Source organism: Lotus japonicus, chromosome 4 (genome assembly GCF_012489685.1).
Source record: "Lotus japonicus ecotype B-129 chromosome 4, LjGifu_v1.2".
In the NCBI taxonomy this organism is placed as follows: domain Eukaryota; kingdom Viridiplantae; phylum Streptophyta; class Magnoliopsida; order Fabales; family Fabaceae; genus Lotus; species Lotus japonicus.
The window spans coordinates 78,529,992-78,548,552 of NC_080044.1; the positions used below are offsets into that span (position 1 = coordinate 78,529,992).

General features: G+C 35.4%; 3 protein-coding genes across 3 annotated transcripts; all 3 read left to right on the plus strand.

Annotated features, from left to right (window-relative positions):
- Window positions 1-1,697: 1,697 nt before the first annotated feature.
- LOC130714917 (phosphatidylinositol 4-kinase beta 2-like) lies at window positions 1,698-11,023 on the plus strand. Its single transcript, XM_057564898.1, has 17 exons — window positions 1,698-1,859; window positions 1,945-3,847; window positions 4,624-4,812; window positions 4,954-5,002; window positions 5,620-5,752; window positions 5,862-6,324; window positions 6,889-6,969; window positions 7,047-7,166; window positions 8,089-8,158; window positions 8,537-8,634; window positions 8,716-8,820; window positions 8,956-9,009; window positions 9,140-9,283; window positions 9,394-9,447; window positions 9,550-9,624; window positions 10,041-10,124; window positions 10,212-11,023. The coding sequence occupies exons 2-17, from the start codon at window positions 2,276-2,278 to the stop codon at window positions 10,311-10,313; spliced, it is 3,393 nt and encodes a 1,130-aa protein (XP_057420881.1). The 5' UTR covers window positions 1,698-1,859; window positions 1,945-2,275; the 3' UTR covers window positions 10,314-11,023.
- Window positions 11,024-12,256: 1,233 nt separating this feature from the next.
- On the plus strand, window positions 12,257-15,923 carry LOC130711744 (NAC domain-containing protein 82-like). The gene is made up of 4 exons (XM_057561464.1): window positions 12,257-12,868; window positions 12,973-13,250; window positions 14,064-14,417; window positions 15,435-15,923. Exons 1-4 carry the CDS (start codon window positions 12,721-12,723, stop codon window positions 15,669-15,671), a joined length of 1,017 nt encoding a protein of 338 aa, XP_057417447.1. The 5' UTR covers window positions 12,257-12,720; the 3' UTR covers window positions 15,672-15,923.
- Window positions 15,924-16,998: 1,075 nt separating this feature from the next.
- LOC130711745 (uncharacterized) lies at window positions 16,999-17,908 on the plus strand. The gene is made up of 3 exons (XM_057561465.1): window positions 16,999-17,153; window positions 17,382-17,444; window positions 17,573-17,908. The coding sequence occupies exons 1-3, from the start codon at window positions 17,058-17,060 to the stop codon at window positions 17,765-17,767; spliced, it is 354 nt and encodes a 117-aa protein (XP_057417448.1). The 5' UTR covers window positions 16,999-17,057; the 3' UTR covers window positions 17,768-17,908.
- Window positions 17,909-18,561: the final 653 nt, after the last annotated feature.

An 18,561-nucleotide genomic window follows, 5' to 3' on the forward strand; every position in this document is an offset into this window, starting at 1 on the left:
TTGTTTGTTGGTCTGCAACACATGATAAAGAAGTGATACTCTATTGACCAAATTACTAATGAGTAAGGTTAAAAAGCACTTTTGACCCATATTATTTCAAGTTTATGTAAATTATGACCCTACTTTATTTTTGTCGATGTTTCTACTAGGGGTGTTCGCGGATTGGATTGGATCGGTTTTGAGGAGAAAAACCATCCGATCCGATCTCATCGGTTTTATGATTTTGTCATCCAATGAATTTTTTACTAAATTCAAATCCGAACCAATCCGATCCAATCTATAGCGGTTTGGATTGGATTGGATTGTTCGGTTTTTGTTTCACTTTTTTACACTTTGAAATTGTGTTGTATAAATTTTAAAAATATATAATATATGATAAATACAACGATACATAATTTATAACATTAATATAACATTCATAAATTATAACATAGTCAACATATTTTTAAATTATGATTATAATTGTTTACTTTGATGCATGTATATAGTTCAAATAATTACTTGAACTTTTTTTATTAAAACGTAATTTTATAAATAAGAATGTGTGATATAATCAATATATATACAATAAATATGTACTATGTAAGTGTAAATAGAATGATATATGTATAACTAAAAGTATACATATTTGTGAATGTTCGGTTTGGATTGGATTGGTTCGGTTTTAGAAATCAAATCCGAAATTCGATTCGATCCAATAAATAATTTCGGTTTTTACAATTTTCAATCCGTTCGGTTTTCGGTTTGATTGGATTTCGGTTTTTTTGGATCGGTTTGTCGGTTTTGTTTGGATTGGTTCGGTTATGAACACCCCTAGTTTCCACCCCTCATGTTTTCAAACAGTGCACCGTCTACCCCTCCGCCAGTCAGACGTTAAAAAACTAACAAAATGAGCTGATTTGACTTTTTTTTTTATATTTTTTGGACCTGCCACGTGGAAATTATAAGTGAAATTGGAAAAAAGGGCATGAGAGATTCAAACTCAAAACCTGTAAGTAGCAAAACATGCATTTAACCAGTTTAGTTACATACATAATTGATATATACATAAAGCAAATTTAATTTATATCATTTCCTTGATCATCATCAACTTCATATACTCCTCTTCATCTCTCCAATCCACTCAAGAATCTATCCTGAGAAAGCCTGACCGACGGAGGGGTAGACGGTGCACTGTTTGAAAACATGAAGGGTAGAAACGTCGAAAAAAATAGAGTAGGGGCATAATTTGCAAAAACTTAAAATATTGTAATAGGGGAATTGAAACTAAAATTATACTTAAAAAGTAGAGAACAAAACAATAAAAATTAAAATGAGTAGAAAAAATGTAAATTTGAGTTTGAAATTTGGTACTAAAAATATTTAGGATTTGATTTGAATGCATCGGTAATATAAAGAGTTTTACACATGCATTTAATCACATCTCTCTATTTCTACTTTAAATATTTTTAAATTTAAATTTAATTATGTATGGTAGATGGATAGATTCTAAATGGATTTGGATTCCTACATATAGTAATTAAACTCAACATTTAAATTTAAATTAAATACTTTACAATAATGTGATGTTCCATTAATGTGATTATGTGAATAAGTCGAAGTTTAGTGAAATAAAGTTGTCCCCACGCGCCTCTGAGTGCGCAACTTACAGCTTGGCGCATCTTAGCAACATTGATATTTTTTAAAATTCAATTTTAATGAAGTTGGACCAAACCTTTGCCGTCTCTTTCACTCTGAAAAAAAAAAAAACCAACGACGACCACCGCTACCGCACCTTTACCACCACAGGTAGCCGCCGTCGTTCGAACCACCACCATCTCCGATTCAATTCCACGCCCTCGCACACTTCGCACAACCAGGTTCACATTTTCATCGCGCTCACGCTATTCCGGTACCTTCAATTTTTCATTTCCTCCAATTCCAGTTTTCCGTTTCGATTTTCAGGAAAATTTTCCCCAATTTCTTCAACTTCAGCTTCAGTTTCCGGCGACCTGGAAATTCGAAGCGTGAATTGTTGCTCTGTTGTTTTATTTGCATGACTGGTCCAAGGGTTTCTGCTCAATATATTGGTTCTCGGATTCTGCAGTTGGTGCCCGATTTCGATATTTTCGAGATCGGTGACATCGTTCTGTGAGAGGATTAGGGTTTTCGACCAAGGTTTAAGGGATTTATAGGGTTTATGTTGGAGGTGTAGAATTAGCATGGTTTTGTTGTTTTTTTGAATTTGATCTGATTGAAATTAGGATGTGCGTTTGGTGACGAAGGGAGATTGAGGATGGTGAGGTTTCTAGGGTTGAGTATTGGTTATGCTGATGAGCCGCGGGAAATCGTGTCAAGGTCAAACCTGACCAGTGAGTCCAGTGAAAATGGTTGGCTCATCAGGTTCTTTGACTCGGCGTTTTTCTGTGAGTGGATTGCTGTTAGCTACTTGTATAAGCATGATCATGCAGGGGTGCGTGATTATCTCTGTAATAGAATGTACACTCTTCCGTTGCAAGGGCTTGAGAGTTATTTGTTCCAGATATGTTACATGATGATACACAGGCCTAGTCCGTCGTTGGATAAATTTGTGATAGATATATGCGCAAAGTCGCTGAAGATTGCTTTGAAGGTGCATTGGTTCTTGATGGCGGAGCTTGAGGACTCTGATGATAATGAAGGGATTAGTAGGATTCAGGAGAAGTGTCAGACCGCCGCCACTTTGATGGGTGAGTGGCCGCCTCTGATACGGCCACAAACTGAACCTCCAAGCCCTGGAGGCAAGAGCCAAGTTTTAAACAGGTTGCTCTCGTCGAAAAATCGTTTGTTGTCACTAACATCCTCACCGCCTAGTCTGTCTTTATCATTTTCACCTTCCTCAGGTAACAATTTGCAAGGGGACGGCAACCCGCTGTCTCCTGATGAGAACAAGTTGTTTAAGAGGTTTATGCCGAGTCCAAAGGTTAGAGATGCTTTTCTTTTTAGGAAGTCAATGGACAAAGATAACGATGATAAGGATGGCTTTTTTAAGAGGCTTTTGAGAGATAGCAAAGGTGACGAAGAGCTGGGGCAAAAAATTCGTGATGCATTTCACTTTCGGAAATCATCTGAGAAAGATGACGGGGACCCTGAAAAAGACAATTTCTTGAAAAGGTTATTAAGAGACAGTAAGGACAGTAGAGGTGACGAGGAAGACTCTGAAAAGGATGGCTTCTTCCGGAGACTCTTAAGGGACAATAAAGGTGAAGATGAGGATGTGACCTCAAGTTCTGAGGGATTTTTTAAGAAGTTGTTTCGTGATAGCAAGAATGAAGATAGATCATACACTAAAACAATGGAAGATGAAGAGAAGGAGGGGTTCTTTAAAAGGTTGTTTCGTGATAGCAAGAATGACTCTGAAGACAGGACAGATACTAAAACAATGGAAGATGAAGAAAAAGAGGGACTTTTCCGAAAGCTTTTCCGGGAGAAATTGGAAGATAGGAAGGATGGGAGTGATAGGAATGATAGCAGAGATGTTGCTAATTCTGAAGAAAAATGTGCAAAAGCTGCTGAAGAGGATGAAAAGGAAGGATTTTTCCGGAAATTATTTAAGGATAAATTTGAGGACAAGAAAAATACAAATGATAAAATTGAAGAGGGTACTGCCAGTATTGAGGAAGAAGAGCCTTCTGAGTTTTCCTTGTTCAAAAGACTATTTCGTGTGCACCCTGAAGATGCTAAAAGTAGCCTGGTCAATGAAAACAGTAATAATAGTGGCTTATTTGAAAGTAGTCCAGGTACAGAGAATTTTTTTCGTAAATTGTTCAAGGACCGTGATCGTTCAATTGAAGATTCAGAGCTATTGGGGTCAAAGAGACAGAAAGAGGTATGTTGATTCTTTTTAATGATTTGGTTTATTATTGTGGTGGAATCAGGCATGTAAACTGAAAATGTGTGGATGGGACCTGTATTTACAGACACCTAGTTACTATCTAAGTCATAAAAATTGCTTAATTGCCTCATGTGACATTTGGATAGAAAGTGTATTTTACAGTGTCCATTTAGACTCTGACATTGTTAATGTTTTGTAACTGCTACTTGATTGGCTACTGCACTTAATCCCCCCCCCCCCCCCCCCCCTCCAAAAATATGCAAGTGTTATAGGGGTTCAATTCTTGCTGCCCCTGTTCTTTTAAATGAAACTTGTATTTAAGCACATTTAAAATATAGGCCTGGGCATTAAGTGCTGTTCATGGGATTTCTCCAAAAGGGTTTAAGCTTTAGGTTTAGTTATATTTGGTATTTGAGAGTTAAGACAAAAACGTATTGCATTTTTTTCCTAAGAAATCAATTTAAAATTTAAATAAATGATGGTATAATTGTATAAGCATAATATATTGCTTTCAATCCTTGCATGATAACATGCAATCGGAAATGTTATATGAAATTATGAATGCATGATAGCATTTCTGATGTCCCTGATTGTAGTTGAGGTTAGAGAAGAGCACTACTAGTATTAATCATTCTTTTTTTTTCCCGTTCTCTCTCTCTCTCTCTCTCCCCTCACGCACTGTATATAAACTTTTTAATGGTAGATAAAGGGTAATTTCCCACACTTCGTATTCTTATGCTTTAATGGTGGTTATAATATTACTGTGGCAGAAGCATCCCGGATCCCCAAAACAGCAGACTGAAAAATCAAGCACAAAGCCCCCGTTACCAATTAATCCATCTCAGTTCCGGAAAGGGGCTTACCATGGTTCACTGGACTTTGTCCAGTCTTTATGTGAGACATCATATGGGTTAGTGGATGTATTTCCAGTTGAAGATCGCAAAAACGCTCTTTGTGAGGTTATTTTCTTAAATTTTTCATTCATACTCTCTTCGTCTTGTTGACATAGTTAAAGATAAGTGTGTTTGTATTCTACATTATTGTTTGAACCTTTTTTCATTCTAATGTTTCTGACATCTTTGTTATTCTTGTATTTATAGGCGCTTGCAGAGATCAATTTACATGTAACAGAGGCTCAGAACACTGGAGGTACTTCTTAACTTTTATTTATATTATTTGTCTGGTGTTCATTTTAGACATAGATTTCTCTATATTTTTCATATGTTTCAACTCTCAACTGAGCAGGTTAAATGTTATTTTCAAAGAGTGTGGTCTGAAATTTTTCACTGACAGCAAATATTACCTTTCTTGGTTCATAGTCTGAGCTTTTTTATGTGCATTTTCTTGTTCCCTTTAATATATAACAGAATAAATGATATGGACCTCAAATAGCAGGTTTTCTGTAGACTAACATGTTTCTCCTTTGTTTGGATATATAAATGGCGTGGACGCGTGGTTGTCAAGCTGCTGAACTTTTTATATAGAAAAAATGATGGAATTTCGTAGACATCAGCCATTTGTTATCCAGATTTTCACCTGTCTAGAGTTAGTGTTTATGAACTACCCTTTTACCGTGCTTACTGGCAATCTATTTTTAAGAGGATCTGCAGAGAAGTTTTTCGATTATGCGATTGCATTTGTTGGCTGTTTTTAGTTCTTTATAGGAAATATATGTCCTTTTCACGTGTGGTGATTAAGCTACTGCATTTTCTGTTGATTATGATAAATACATTTCACTTATCTTCTTGCTTGTTATTTTTTTCTAGGAGTTTGTTTTCCGTTGGGAAAGGGCATGTATCGTGTTCTTCATATACCTGAGGACGAAGCTGTTCTCTTGAATTCTAGGGAGAAGGCACCTTACATGATCTGCACAGAAGTTTTGAGATGTGAAATGCCAAGGTATAACTTTGACAGTACTCCTTGGAATTGCGCAAAGTCGAAGTTATTCTTATTAAAGCTGAAAATATATTTTTGATATATTCCTCTCCTTGCAAATTGCTTGTTATAGTAATCCCAAGGAGACATCCAGTTCTCAGAAACTTTCTCAAGGTGGAATTCCTTTGGCAAATGGAGATGCTCTGTTGCATAAACCACCCCCTTGGGCTTATCCATTGTCGACAGCACAAGAGGTGTACCGTAATAGCAATGATAGGATGTCCAGATCGACTGCTCAAGCAATTGACCAGGCAATGACTCATGTATCTGAGACAAAAGTCAAATTTGTTAGTCTGCATCTTTCTGTGGAAACACAAATAAATGGTCAGTCAGGGAAAACTGGAGTGGCTGATCTATGTAACGGCAGTCGGCATCCTGCTTCAATTTATAGAGAAGACTGGAATGATTTGGAATGGGTACGAGTTGTGTTGACAGCTGATCCAGGGGTTAGAATGGAAGATATTGAGGACCAAGCACCTCGTCGGAAGAAGGAGCACCGCCGCGTTCCAAGTATGGTAGCAATGGAGGAAGTAAAGGTGAGCCTTTGAGTGCTCTTTTACTGCTATTGGTGTGTCTATTCACATTATTTTGTGTAAGCTTCTTCTGATGTATTTTTTTAGTCTTAAGAGGCATTTGTTTCAAGATACGCAATTGCATTCCCAGGAGTGATATTCTTTAGGAATATTATGTCTAGAATGCTATTTCTGAGAAAATTTGAAAACATGTTTGGTTAGCATTTACTATTTACAGGAATTTTTCAAAATTCAAATGGTGAGAGGAAGTAGTAGGAGTGAAAGTTAATGTTATATATATTTTATATTTTATTACTTAACACCCATAAAATATCATTACCATATCAAGGGAAAAATGATACCCGGCTACCCGCCCTTCATTATGGGCGTAGAAATTAGTTAAAATATAGGAATCACATTTTTCTTAGTAATCAAATATGCTCGACTATGTTTTTGTGAAGCTAAACAAAAGGATTGAATAAGCACTGCTCATTTATTTCCCCCTCAATGTATATTTAATGTGTAAAAAATAGTTCCTCAAAGGGAAGACTATTTTACTTCTATTGTCAACTTTTGAACCTTTGTTAGGCTGCAGCAGCAAAAGGGGAAGCACCTATTGGACTCCCTTTGAAAGGTGCTGGTCAAGATTCATCAGAGACACAACCAAAGGTAAAACATAAGTATTGAAGTTTGGTTTTACTTAAGGATTATGCAGTTGTCATATATGATATGTTTCCTCCCAACAGGCTAATGGAATTACTCCCAGAGCCAGTGATGCATTGTCTGGTGAACTTTGGGAGGCAAAGAAAGATAGGATATGCAAGGCTTCAATATATGGGAAATTACCTGGTTGGGACTTGCGATCTGTAAGTGCATTTTTTAAGCAAATGAATTTGCTTTGTAAGTGGACATTTACATAGTTTGGAAAATCATGAAGTTATGAACTCAATATATATTTAGATATGATGACATTGGTGCATAACAGAAAAACGCAACCAAGGATTTATTTCAATTATATTTTGCCTTCAAATGTAATCTTACAATTTGTTGCATTGCAAATTTCTATCTAGAAAATTGATTCAGAGAGTCAAGATCATGTTATAAATGTATATTGAAATTTCTGGTGGGGTTGGGAAGTTGTACTATTACTCATCATACTTTTTCTTACCTGAAGTTTTGTGCATTGGGTTATGGCCTTATGGGCAGGGCAAAATTGCAGTAAAAGTCAAAATATTTTTCACTTGCTTTATAGAAAGGGCTTCAGTTTTTCTGTACTTTGCTACTTGTTATAGATATATTATAAAACCATTTATGTGTCTTCACCCAACAACTTGCATGTCCAACCATGCAAACTTCACGCTCTAGATGTCCAGCCTTGGATGTGAGGGGAGTGTATTTAGGTCCCACATTACTAGAGATATGACTAAATATGTTCTTATTAAGGGTCGAACAATCCTCACATTGAGCTAGCTTTTGGGTAGAGTTAGGCCTAATCCAAATTCTAAGACTATTAATGAGATAATTCCGTAATTTTTTGTATGCTGCTAGATTTTATGTAGGGAGATCCGAATGTCAAATATCATGGCAAAATTCGCATAATAGATTCAAGACAATATTTTCACTTTTTGTCAAAAGCTTTGTCATTTTTTAAAATTTGATTAATATGATTCTATCAATTTGGCTTTATTCCATATTAATTATAGTTGTTTGCGTTTTCTGTTTCCGAGTATGTGCTTTATATCTCAAATTTTTGCACATGATGATGCAATTTTCCCTTGTTCCACATAGGTTATTGTTAAAAGTGGTGATGATTGCAGGCAGGAGCATCTGGCTGTTCAACTTATTTCTCACTTCTACGGTAAGCTGTCTTTCATACCTTTTGTACCCCCCCCTCCCCCCCTTCTCCTCTTTCCTATTCAGAATTTACCCATTTTTCAACTGATTGTTGTAATTCGAAGTGGAAGTATGTGTTGAATATTATTAAGATTTAGTTTAGTAATAGAGATATGGTTCAAATATAAGTTTCTATTATAGATTAGTATCTTTTAGATTTAGATAGATATAGTTTTGATATCTTTTTACATCTATATTATCAGATTCAACAGTATGTACCAAAGCATGAACAAAATTATCTAATAAACAAGTTTAATTGAACAAAGGATGACTTTAAATTCGATTGCAAACAGTTGCCTGTGTTTCATTACATATTGCTTAAAATTACTGGTTTTGATTCTAGATATTTTCCAAGAGGCTGGTCTACCTCTCTGGCTGCGCCCTTATGAAGTTTTGTGTACTTCTTCGTATACAGCTTTAATTGAAACAATTCCAGATACGGTAATTCTGTGCTAAAAATTTTCAAATGTATTAAACTATAAAGTTTATGTCTTTGTTATTAAAAGTGTTAATGCTTTATAGGCTTCTCTACATTCTATCAAAAGTAGATATCCCAACATCTCAAGTTTACGTGAATTCTTCAATGCTAAGTATGAAGAAAATTCTCCAAGTTTTAAACTTGCCCAGGTAATTTAGAGATATGTAGATACAACTGATTTATTCTAGAACTTGTTCATCTTATGATTTTCAAGAACTTCTTCATTGGGCATTTGTTCCACTATTATATACAATTTAATAACTTGTTCACTTTCTTTGCTTTAGAGGAACTTTGTTGAGAGTATGGCAGGATATTCCCTGGTGTGCTACTTTCTACAGGTGCGGAACTTTTTATTAATTGCGCTTTACCCATTTGACAATTTGAATGATAACATTTAGCTGTTCCTGTTTATTGTTATTGAATGTTTTGCGTTTTTCCCGCTCCTCTTTTCCCTTTCTTGTCATCCAGGTGAAGGATAGGCATAATGGGAACCTCCTATTGGATGAAGAAGGTCATATCATACACATTGATTTTGGCTTTATGCTTTCCAATTCACCTGGTGGTGTTAATTTTGAAAGTGCACCTTTCAAATTAACACGTGAGCTTCTTGAGGTAAAACTGGGATTTTTTATTTATTTATTATTTTCCCTATTTTCCGACGTCCATTTCATCAGGCATTAGATTTTCTCTACACGGTGCTCACAACTATGTGATTATGCTAGGTTATGGATTCTGATGCTGAGGGTGTTCCGAGCGAGTTCTTTGATTATTTTAAGGTGCTGATAAAAAGTCTATCTAATTTTTCCTTGAGAGATTGCAGATGGTATATGCTATTGTTAGGTCTAAATTTGCCATGTTCCTTTGTCCCTGTAATCCAGGTTTTATGCATTCAAGGCTTCCTTACTTGCCGCAAGCATGCTGAGCGTATTATTCTTCTCGTTGAGATGTTGCAGGTAATATGATCAATAGCTTCCTGTGGTTCCATGGGCATCTAATATTGTATTCTGCCCATTTTCATTGTGTCAGGTCTTGATTTGTACTTCCAGTTTCTAGAAACAGGACAATGGGTGGCCGTGATTATGCCTTTTCAAACAACCTTGCTGACTGTCTAATGACTGAAAAATATCTCATTATAAAATTAAATCCTGCAGTACTTGTAAACTTCGACACAGCCTCAGCTAGAAAAATGATTCCATGTTTCACTTTTATTTTAATTGATCTTTTGACAGTCTTGATTCTCAACTGTACATGTACTAGTGTGTGCTGCACACTGTTTTTGCTGCATGTGTGTGGATAAGGAAATATTCCCCCATCATTGCTGTGGATTTTCCCCTTCACATTTTCCTTGTTTTGGCAATGTTGATATCAGGATTCAGATTTCCCATGCTTTAATGGTGGTACACGGACGATACAAAACTTGCGAAAGCGATTCCATCTCAGTTTAACAGAAGAGGTTTCAAGATTAATAATGTCTACCTTTTTAATTGCAACTTGTTTTTGTGATTGTTACATTACTGTATTCTTTTTTTATTTTTTGCAGCAATGTGTCTCCTTGGTGCTTTCGCTTATCAGCAGTAGCCTGGATGCTTGGAGGACTCGGCAGTATGACTATTATCAGAAGGTTTTGAATGGAATATTGTGATTTGTCAGTGGTGATCTCTTGCTTGTTCCCTTTTGGCCAAGCTTGCCTAGTGAATGCTCATCAATAACGATTGCATTTTAAGTTACTAGTGGGAGTGGTTGGTTCAATGTGGATAGTGGCTTTAGAGGGTGGGGAGATTTCGTAGGTGGCAGCATGCTGCCCCTTATCTCCCAACAGATGGCAGATTCTAACTTGCCAAAAAATGTCGACATAAACCGGGCTAAATTTCTGTAGCCAGGTCTATTTTATTTCTTTCCCTCCCTCATTTATGTGAATGAAGAAGCTCTGCTGGTTGGAGAAGCTGCATTGGCCTCCTAAATGCTGAGAGATAACGCAGAGTGTACAGTGATTTTTAACGGGACAGACCAAAAATTGGATGTTGAGATGGGAGTGACTGATTCATCTACAGTATTGGGGTGTGTTTAAAGTGTTGAGCGGATACTGGACTAGTAGAATTTGAATGACCTGTATGTGGGAAATCATGGACATACCTTCAGTATTGTGGAACTGCTCTGTAACTTTTTCCTTTTCTCAGCTGTTCAATGGTGTCTATCTTCGATGAGTTTGATCCTTCCTTCAATAGACTTTGAAAAATTGTGATCAATATTCTTCAATGATGTGTGATTTGACTTGACTTATTGTATCTGATTCAAGGTGAAATTTATTTCACCTTTATATCAATCATGTAAAGTAGTGAAGGTTTGGTGGCATTGTTTCTGGATCACAGTTTTCACATTTCCTGGGAATTTGTTTTATATTGTGCATGGAACCCAGGCTAATCTGGAAGTTGGCAACAAGAAATTCTTGCATTAAATTGGTGATGCACTTGATAAGAGAAAGATCTACAACTTTTATGCTCAGGCTGATACTTGGATTGATCTATAACTTAGTAAAAACTACAATTCATCATATGAAGTTTTTCATATTTTTGGTAGTGTCTATAGAGAATAACATAAGGATCCAAATAAAATCAAATGAAAACTATCATCAAAGAGTAGAGTCAAATATTCAAATTAGAAGGTTAAAAATACACTAAATAACCGTAGACAGAGATGTGCACAGTCTGGATAAACATAATTTAGTGTGGGGTGAAAGAATTTCTTCACTTTCGATTTGAATCTGTTTTCAATTCATGTTGATTGAATCTGTTTGAATTTGTATTTGCATTTAGTGTTGATGTAAGGAAAATGATATCCATGACCATGAGACAATCACTAGATTTAAATAACTAACATCAATCGGTTGTAGATCTTTGGATCCTAGGTTTTTTTATTGTTTTTGAGATTGAGTTTTGAAGTGTGATTGTTGATGGTCTATGAAATCTTCAACCGATTGAGTTTTGAACTATGAAATCTTCATGAACTGATATTAATTTCATCTAATTTCCTTGAGACCCTATAATTACATGAACATGAAGTATCACATTGACTTGAGATATGATTCAAAATAACCTTTATATATGAAAAGTCAATTCTCACAGCTTCTAAGCTAGCTTTTAGAGTAAAATTAGATCTCTTAAATTATAACAGGGTATCGTGCTTATTCTAAATCGTTTATTGAAGAACATATTCATATATGAGCCACTTACATCTGCAAATCTCACGTTTCTCATCTAAATTAACTTTTGGTCTAAAGTTGAGCCTCCCAAATTCTAATATTAAGTGGGTAAATCTCTCCCAATAAATTACATTTTATATACAACGCTAAGATTCTATCTCCGAGCTAAATGCTTAAAAAGCTTAGTTATCTACCAATTGTATTAGAATTTATTGTCCATGCAATCTTTTCTCATTGAAAATTTACCATTTGAGTCAAGAAGGCAAATACATAAAAATTGACAAAATCTAAAATAGATTTTATTATAGACAAGTTATATTTGGGAACTTATAAATTTCTCATTCAAACTTATAAATTTTTTACAATTTTATTTTATTGTTTAGGCCCAATTTTCTTTTACGCGTTCCCCTAAACCCTGATATAAACCCTTCTCTTCACTTCAATCCTTCTTCGCGTAATCATCTTCTATGCTAGAGTGAGAAAGAGAGAGTGTGGTTTCCTCGTTCGTTTCTTCAATCTCCGATCTAGGGTTTCTCCACCGCGCCGATGTCTGTTTACCTCACCAAAATTCAATCCTCCTTCATCGTTGGCTGCCGCACCTGCTTCATGAACCGCGGAAGAAGGCTTTGGTGTCCCTCCAAAATCTTGTTCCGGCACGTCACTTGATACTCCCCTCTCACTCCGGTTTCATTTCTCTCTCTCTTTTCCCCCCTCTCTCTTTCTGATCGCAGTTCTTGAATTTCTGTTTCCATTTCGTTTCATTCGAAGTAATAATCGTTTTCATTGAGATTGAGAAAAGGCAAAATTGTACTGTGTTTGTTTGATTGTTCGATTGCTTGTTTTCCCGAAAATGAAATTGGTTCCGGGGTTTCGGTTTCATCCCATGGATGTTGAGTTAGTGAAATTCTATCTGAAGAGGAAAGTCATGGGGAGAAAGCTCCCTCATGATGTTATTGCTGAAGTTAATGTCTACAAGCATGCTCCCTGGGATCTTCCTGGTAATCTAGATAAGTTTATTTGAGTACTGTGTGATTGTGATTGTGTGTGTTTCTATTTTTTGATTTTGTTACTAATTAGGGTTTTTTTTGTTTCCTTTGTTTAGATAAGTCTTGTTTGAGAACTGGGGATTTGGAATGGTATTTCTTCTCCCCGACGGAGAAGAAATATGGCAGTGGGGCCAGGATGAATCGGGCTACGGAGATTGGGTTTTGGAAAGTTACTGGGAAGGATAGAGCTGTTCTACATAATAATCAAGTTGTGGGCATGAGAAAAACCCTGATATTTCACACGGGGAAAGCACCTCGTGGGGATAGAACAAATTGGGTTATGCATGAGTATAGGCTTGAAGATAAGGACTTAGCTGACAAAGGAATTGCTCAGGTATCCATTTGTTTCTTATAATGATATATGTATCATTTAGTTTTGAACTGCCGTCTGTATGAAAATTTGTAGGACATGTGCTTTTGATTGCGAATGTAGTAAAGGATAGGATGTCTATTACTCTAGCTGCTGTTTTAATCTATTTCTCTGTAAATGGTAATATATGAATGTTTAATGCATGTTGATGTGGCTTTTATTATGCAACCACTTGCTTTATTGCTATGAATCAAATAAGAATTCTGGTGTTTATTGTTTTTCCTTACACCCATAAAGAGAATTGTTGTTTGTATGTGACTATTGCATGTTTGGTTCTGCAGTGGACTCCGTCAAAACAGGGATTTGCAGCTCTCAAAACAGGATTTTGTTTATTTTCCATGTTGTTTGGTTCTACTTTGCATTCTTACTTTTAAGTCTAACCTGATTTTATATTTAAATTGGGATTTGGGCAAAAGCAAGATTTGTTATTTTTGCTAGAGTTTTCAAGTTAGTTTTTACTCATCAATGTTTTGACTTCTTATCCCTTTACATATCTGATAATTTTTTATTAAAACAGTATAAAAATGATACCCTTTAAGTAATTATTCTGTTATTCATCTTAAAGGGTTTTAATCAGAACTATCCAGAAAACACTACTCTTATGAATTTTATTCACCCCTGATTTCTAACAAAATAATTTTACAAAATCAAGATGATCCTAATTAGTTTTTGAATGCCCTTTTAACCTTCTTCATATCAACTATTGAATTTTTTATTAATGTTTTGTGTGGATTTTATTTTAATTTTACGTACTTCTCATGGTGTGTTTGATGGCAGGATTCCTATGTGATCTGTAAGGTATTCCAAAAGGAAGGTCCTGGACCCAGGAATGGTGCACAATATGGGAGACCATTTAATGAGGAAGACTGGAATGATGAAGAAATTGGAATACCTTATGTTGATTCATCTGCACCAATTCCCATTTCGTCTATAACATCTAATACTTCTGTTCCAAATGACCAATATCTCCTTGCTGGTGGATGTACTGGGTCAACATCCACATCATGTCTAACGGGAATGATGCCTTCTCCTGGCCTGGAAATTCCTTCACCTCCAAGCAACCAAGCTGTTAACAGTGATGAAGATATTTTATCAATGCTTGACATTTTCAAAGAAGACACATTGCCTGAGGTTTGCTTCCTATTTCTTTTTCTTCGTCCTGCCTATACTTTCTTCTGGAAAATGCTGTGACGTTTGTTTTTCTATCTTTGTAATGTTTATGTGTTCCCGAATTTTTTTAATTCTATGCCTTTATCTACCCCTGCGGTTTGCACCTTTTCATAAATTATAACGCCATTTTACTACATGATTGTGATCACGTATGTTTGAGTTTGCATTACGAATTTTGGCTAATACTAGACGTCTTGATAGTTGAGAAGTTAATAGATTCATATGTTACTCGATATGCTGTGCATCAGGCAATGGCTTGCTTCCTTTTCTATCTTTTCTACTTTCTCATGTTTTGTTTTTTTGTTGTATTTTGTTATATACTTCTTTCAAAATGGGTTGGAGCTTGATGTATAACTTCAAGGGTATAAGGGGCCTTTTGTTAAATGGTATTGTTCTCTTTGTAGCTCCTCTTTGCTATTTCGGGTTAAGTCTGGTGCTTAGTTCATGGAAGAAATATACGCATAAGTTTAGTAGGATTCAAGGAGAGCAATCCTCTCATGCCATTTTAACATGCCCATGTCATGTAAAAGATCTGAACTATCTGTTTTTGTTCAATAGTGTAGAATTAAAATGATCATTCACAACCAAGCTACACTGTCATCAATCGCAAGCCGCCACTGCCAGCATTATTGCCCAAACCAGTCTCTGCATCTCTATAAACTCGTAATCCCACACCATCTCATTTCCATAACCGTGGTAGTGTTCTTCATTAGACAGGAAGTTGGGGCAATTTCTTTAGTAGAGAATATAGTAAAGTCTCATTTTAGAGGGTTTGTGGACATATGGAGAAGACCCATAGAAACACTGAAAAGGAGATCTGGTCGTATGAAGAATAGTCCTCTAGTTTAAAAAAACCAATGATATGATGTTGTTTTATCTGTGTGGAAAGACTATTTATCTTATAACATGTTTGTTGCAATACTCTTATTTATGTATTAGGATACTTTTCACTAACGAGAGATTGATAATCTTGTTCAGGAAAATATTACTGAAGGTGCACCTTCAATTGACTTTTTCGAGGACCTGGGAAACCTGGATTCCTGGGATGCTGCTGGTTTCTCCTCTGTCCAGAATGTTGAGTGTGGCACAAATGGAATGGCCACTACAGGTGATGTTTCAGGGTTTGGTGACTTGGACTTCTTGGAGTTGATTGATCTGGACTCTCCCTTGTTCTGGCAGACTACACTACCTGAAAATTGGAGTCCAGATAAATAGACTGTTACTTTTGGGGTCTTTGACCAAGATATTTTTACAGCCACATCATTCAGCATGAGGCTACTCATTGTTGGTAATCTTGTTTGGTGATTTGACTCGGTCAAAGTAAAGAATCATTGGTTGAATTGGTGAGCCATTTATATTATGTAATAAATGCTACAGTAGCATCATGATAACTAGTGACTCTGTGGTTTAGGTCTTTACTCTCAAGACCAAGGATCTATCATAATACACTTGGAGATTTGTTTGCCAGCACCTTTCCCTTTATAACTTTATCTTGACATTATTAGTCTTTTAAAAAGTGTAGCTTTCATAGAGTTAAGAGAGCATTTTGTTTTCTCTATTACGATCTTCATCTGTAATATCTCTCCCATTTTTTGTCATATCACACATAATGTCTCACTTATCTATCTTCTATTTCTATCAAACTCTAGGTGTGAAGTGAAATTCAAGTTTCAAAGTATTATTTTCCATACTAAATAGTACCACTTGAGGAGCTTGAGCTTTTTCTATTGCTTGATTTGCTTCCCATGGGCTCATTGCTTGGGCCCGGATAGAGAATAGTATACAACTCCTCTCAACTAAACAACCTAAAAAAAGTTCTGATTCGTCTATCACTGAATTTTTTACGGCACCATGACACTTAAAACAAATAGCAGATGTCTCCAAAAATATGGTGGTTAACAAATCTTTTTAAAAAGAAAATATCAAACACATTACCTCCTCTATGCAAGAGTCGAAAAAATCTATATAAAAGAAGATGGAAGAAGAAAATTTGAGAAAGAGATATGCGACGTGACGTGACATGCAATAGATCAGAATAAAATAGAATATTACAGAATAATGGATATGGACCCAATAATAGAATAGAATATTATTGTGAATCAGATCCCTATGAGTCACGTGCCGGGCTCTTGTTGGGCCTGATTTCAGGTCCAATAAAATCTGTTGTCCACATCAAACCATGATCCCCATGCAATCTTATACGTACACGTTTACCAACTCAGGTCAATCAACGTGGACCAAACCAATGGCGGTGCCACCATATTCCACACCAACTTGCAACACGTAATTACTACTAAACACGTTCCCATTTTTTGCACTACAATATGTATCTTCTTCCATTCCCTTTTTGGAAACCACACTTACCACGTTTGATGTTTCTATATTCTCGGCTTGTACGATGTCACCTTTAACTGCCACATGTCCCCACAAACACCGTGCCACGTGTGGTCCACTCTTCGGGATTGCCACGTTGCGGCTAGCGTGGTCCTCCATCTCAGGATATTTTTCTCAACAAAAACACCACTATATATAAGCCGATTTCATTCATATGTTGATACAATAAATACAATAATATCAATATCAAGGGGATCGAAAAAGAAAATGATAATGGAGGCAGCGATGTTACCTATTGCAAGGACTTCATCTATTGAAAGAGAGCCTAGGACTCTCAACATCGATCAAATTCAATGTGCAAGGGTGAGTTAGTTGGTGCATAATTTCTTTCATTTCTCTATAGTTTCTTTGTTTTGTTTCTTGAATTCATATCATCATTGGTGGTGGTAGTGGTGATGATAGATATATAGTTTTGTTTAGGATTGGATTCTTGATTTTTCAACGATTGTACATATATCTATATATATGTAGTTGATGTTATAGACATGATTGAATAATATTGAGGGTTGGATCGTGTTGATAAATTTTCAGGATTTAGCAATATACATAATGAACACCAAGAGCTTTGAAGAAGCTTCAAGAATTTTCACGGAGGTAGTTGATCGAGATTTCTACTTTGTTTACTGAATTTGTGATTATATTATGTGATATACAATTTGAAATAATTATGTGTTACGTTGTATACTTGTAATTAATTATGCAATTAATTTATTGGCATGCAGGGGTTGCAGCCAGTGGTTAGTGGTGGTCGTAGTATGGGATCATCATCATGTGCAAGGATGAACATGGATTCAGGGGAAGATCTAGAACTAGAACTTGAGCTGGATCAACTGGAACCGATGAACATGAAATATGCAGCAAGAGAAACACCTGCAGCAGCAGCAGCATTCAAGGACATAGCATCTGCACCTTTCTAGACCAATATACATTAGCTCAATCAAATAGATAGCCAAATGATTTTTACACGCTCAAAATTTTGCAATATGTGAAATTTTTGTATATATATAGTGTATATACCTCTCTTTAATTTTCTTAAATACAAATCAATTTTGGTTGTCTCAGTTGTATTAATTTATGTTGAATTTTGACGAATTCTATATGTTGAAAAAAACTCTGTTGTGAGAACTAACTTTAATTAATGTAATGTAAGGCTTCCCACTTATCAAAGTTATTTATATTTTATTTGTTTTCTCTCTCTTTTGGGGGTATTTATTAAACATTTTTTGCTTTTACTATTATCTACTCTCATACAATTAACATGAAAAGATATATTTCGAGTTGACTTAAAAATAATATTTCGAGGTAACTTTTTTTTAATGTATTTCGAGGTAACTTTAAATTGGTGGAAGATGGAAATATAATAAAATGAAATATAATAAGACAGCGTGAAATAAAATGAGATAAAAACTTAACCACAAGAGTAATAATATAGGTTGTCTAAATGACCAATGATAATATAAAATCGAACTAACCATTTTTGCCATGTGAAGATAATTGAAATATATATATATATATATATATATATATATATATATATATATATATATATATATATATATTGAAATGAACTAATAGTAATAAAATTTACAACAGAATTAAAAAACCATGCAACAATAGGAGGCGTTGTTATAAATATATATACATATTTTGAAAGGATTATAAATTATTTAATACATGTGATTATTTGAGTACCGAAAGAACTTCTCAATTA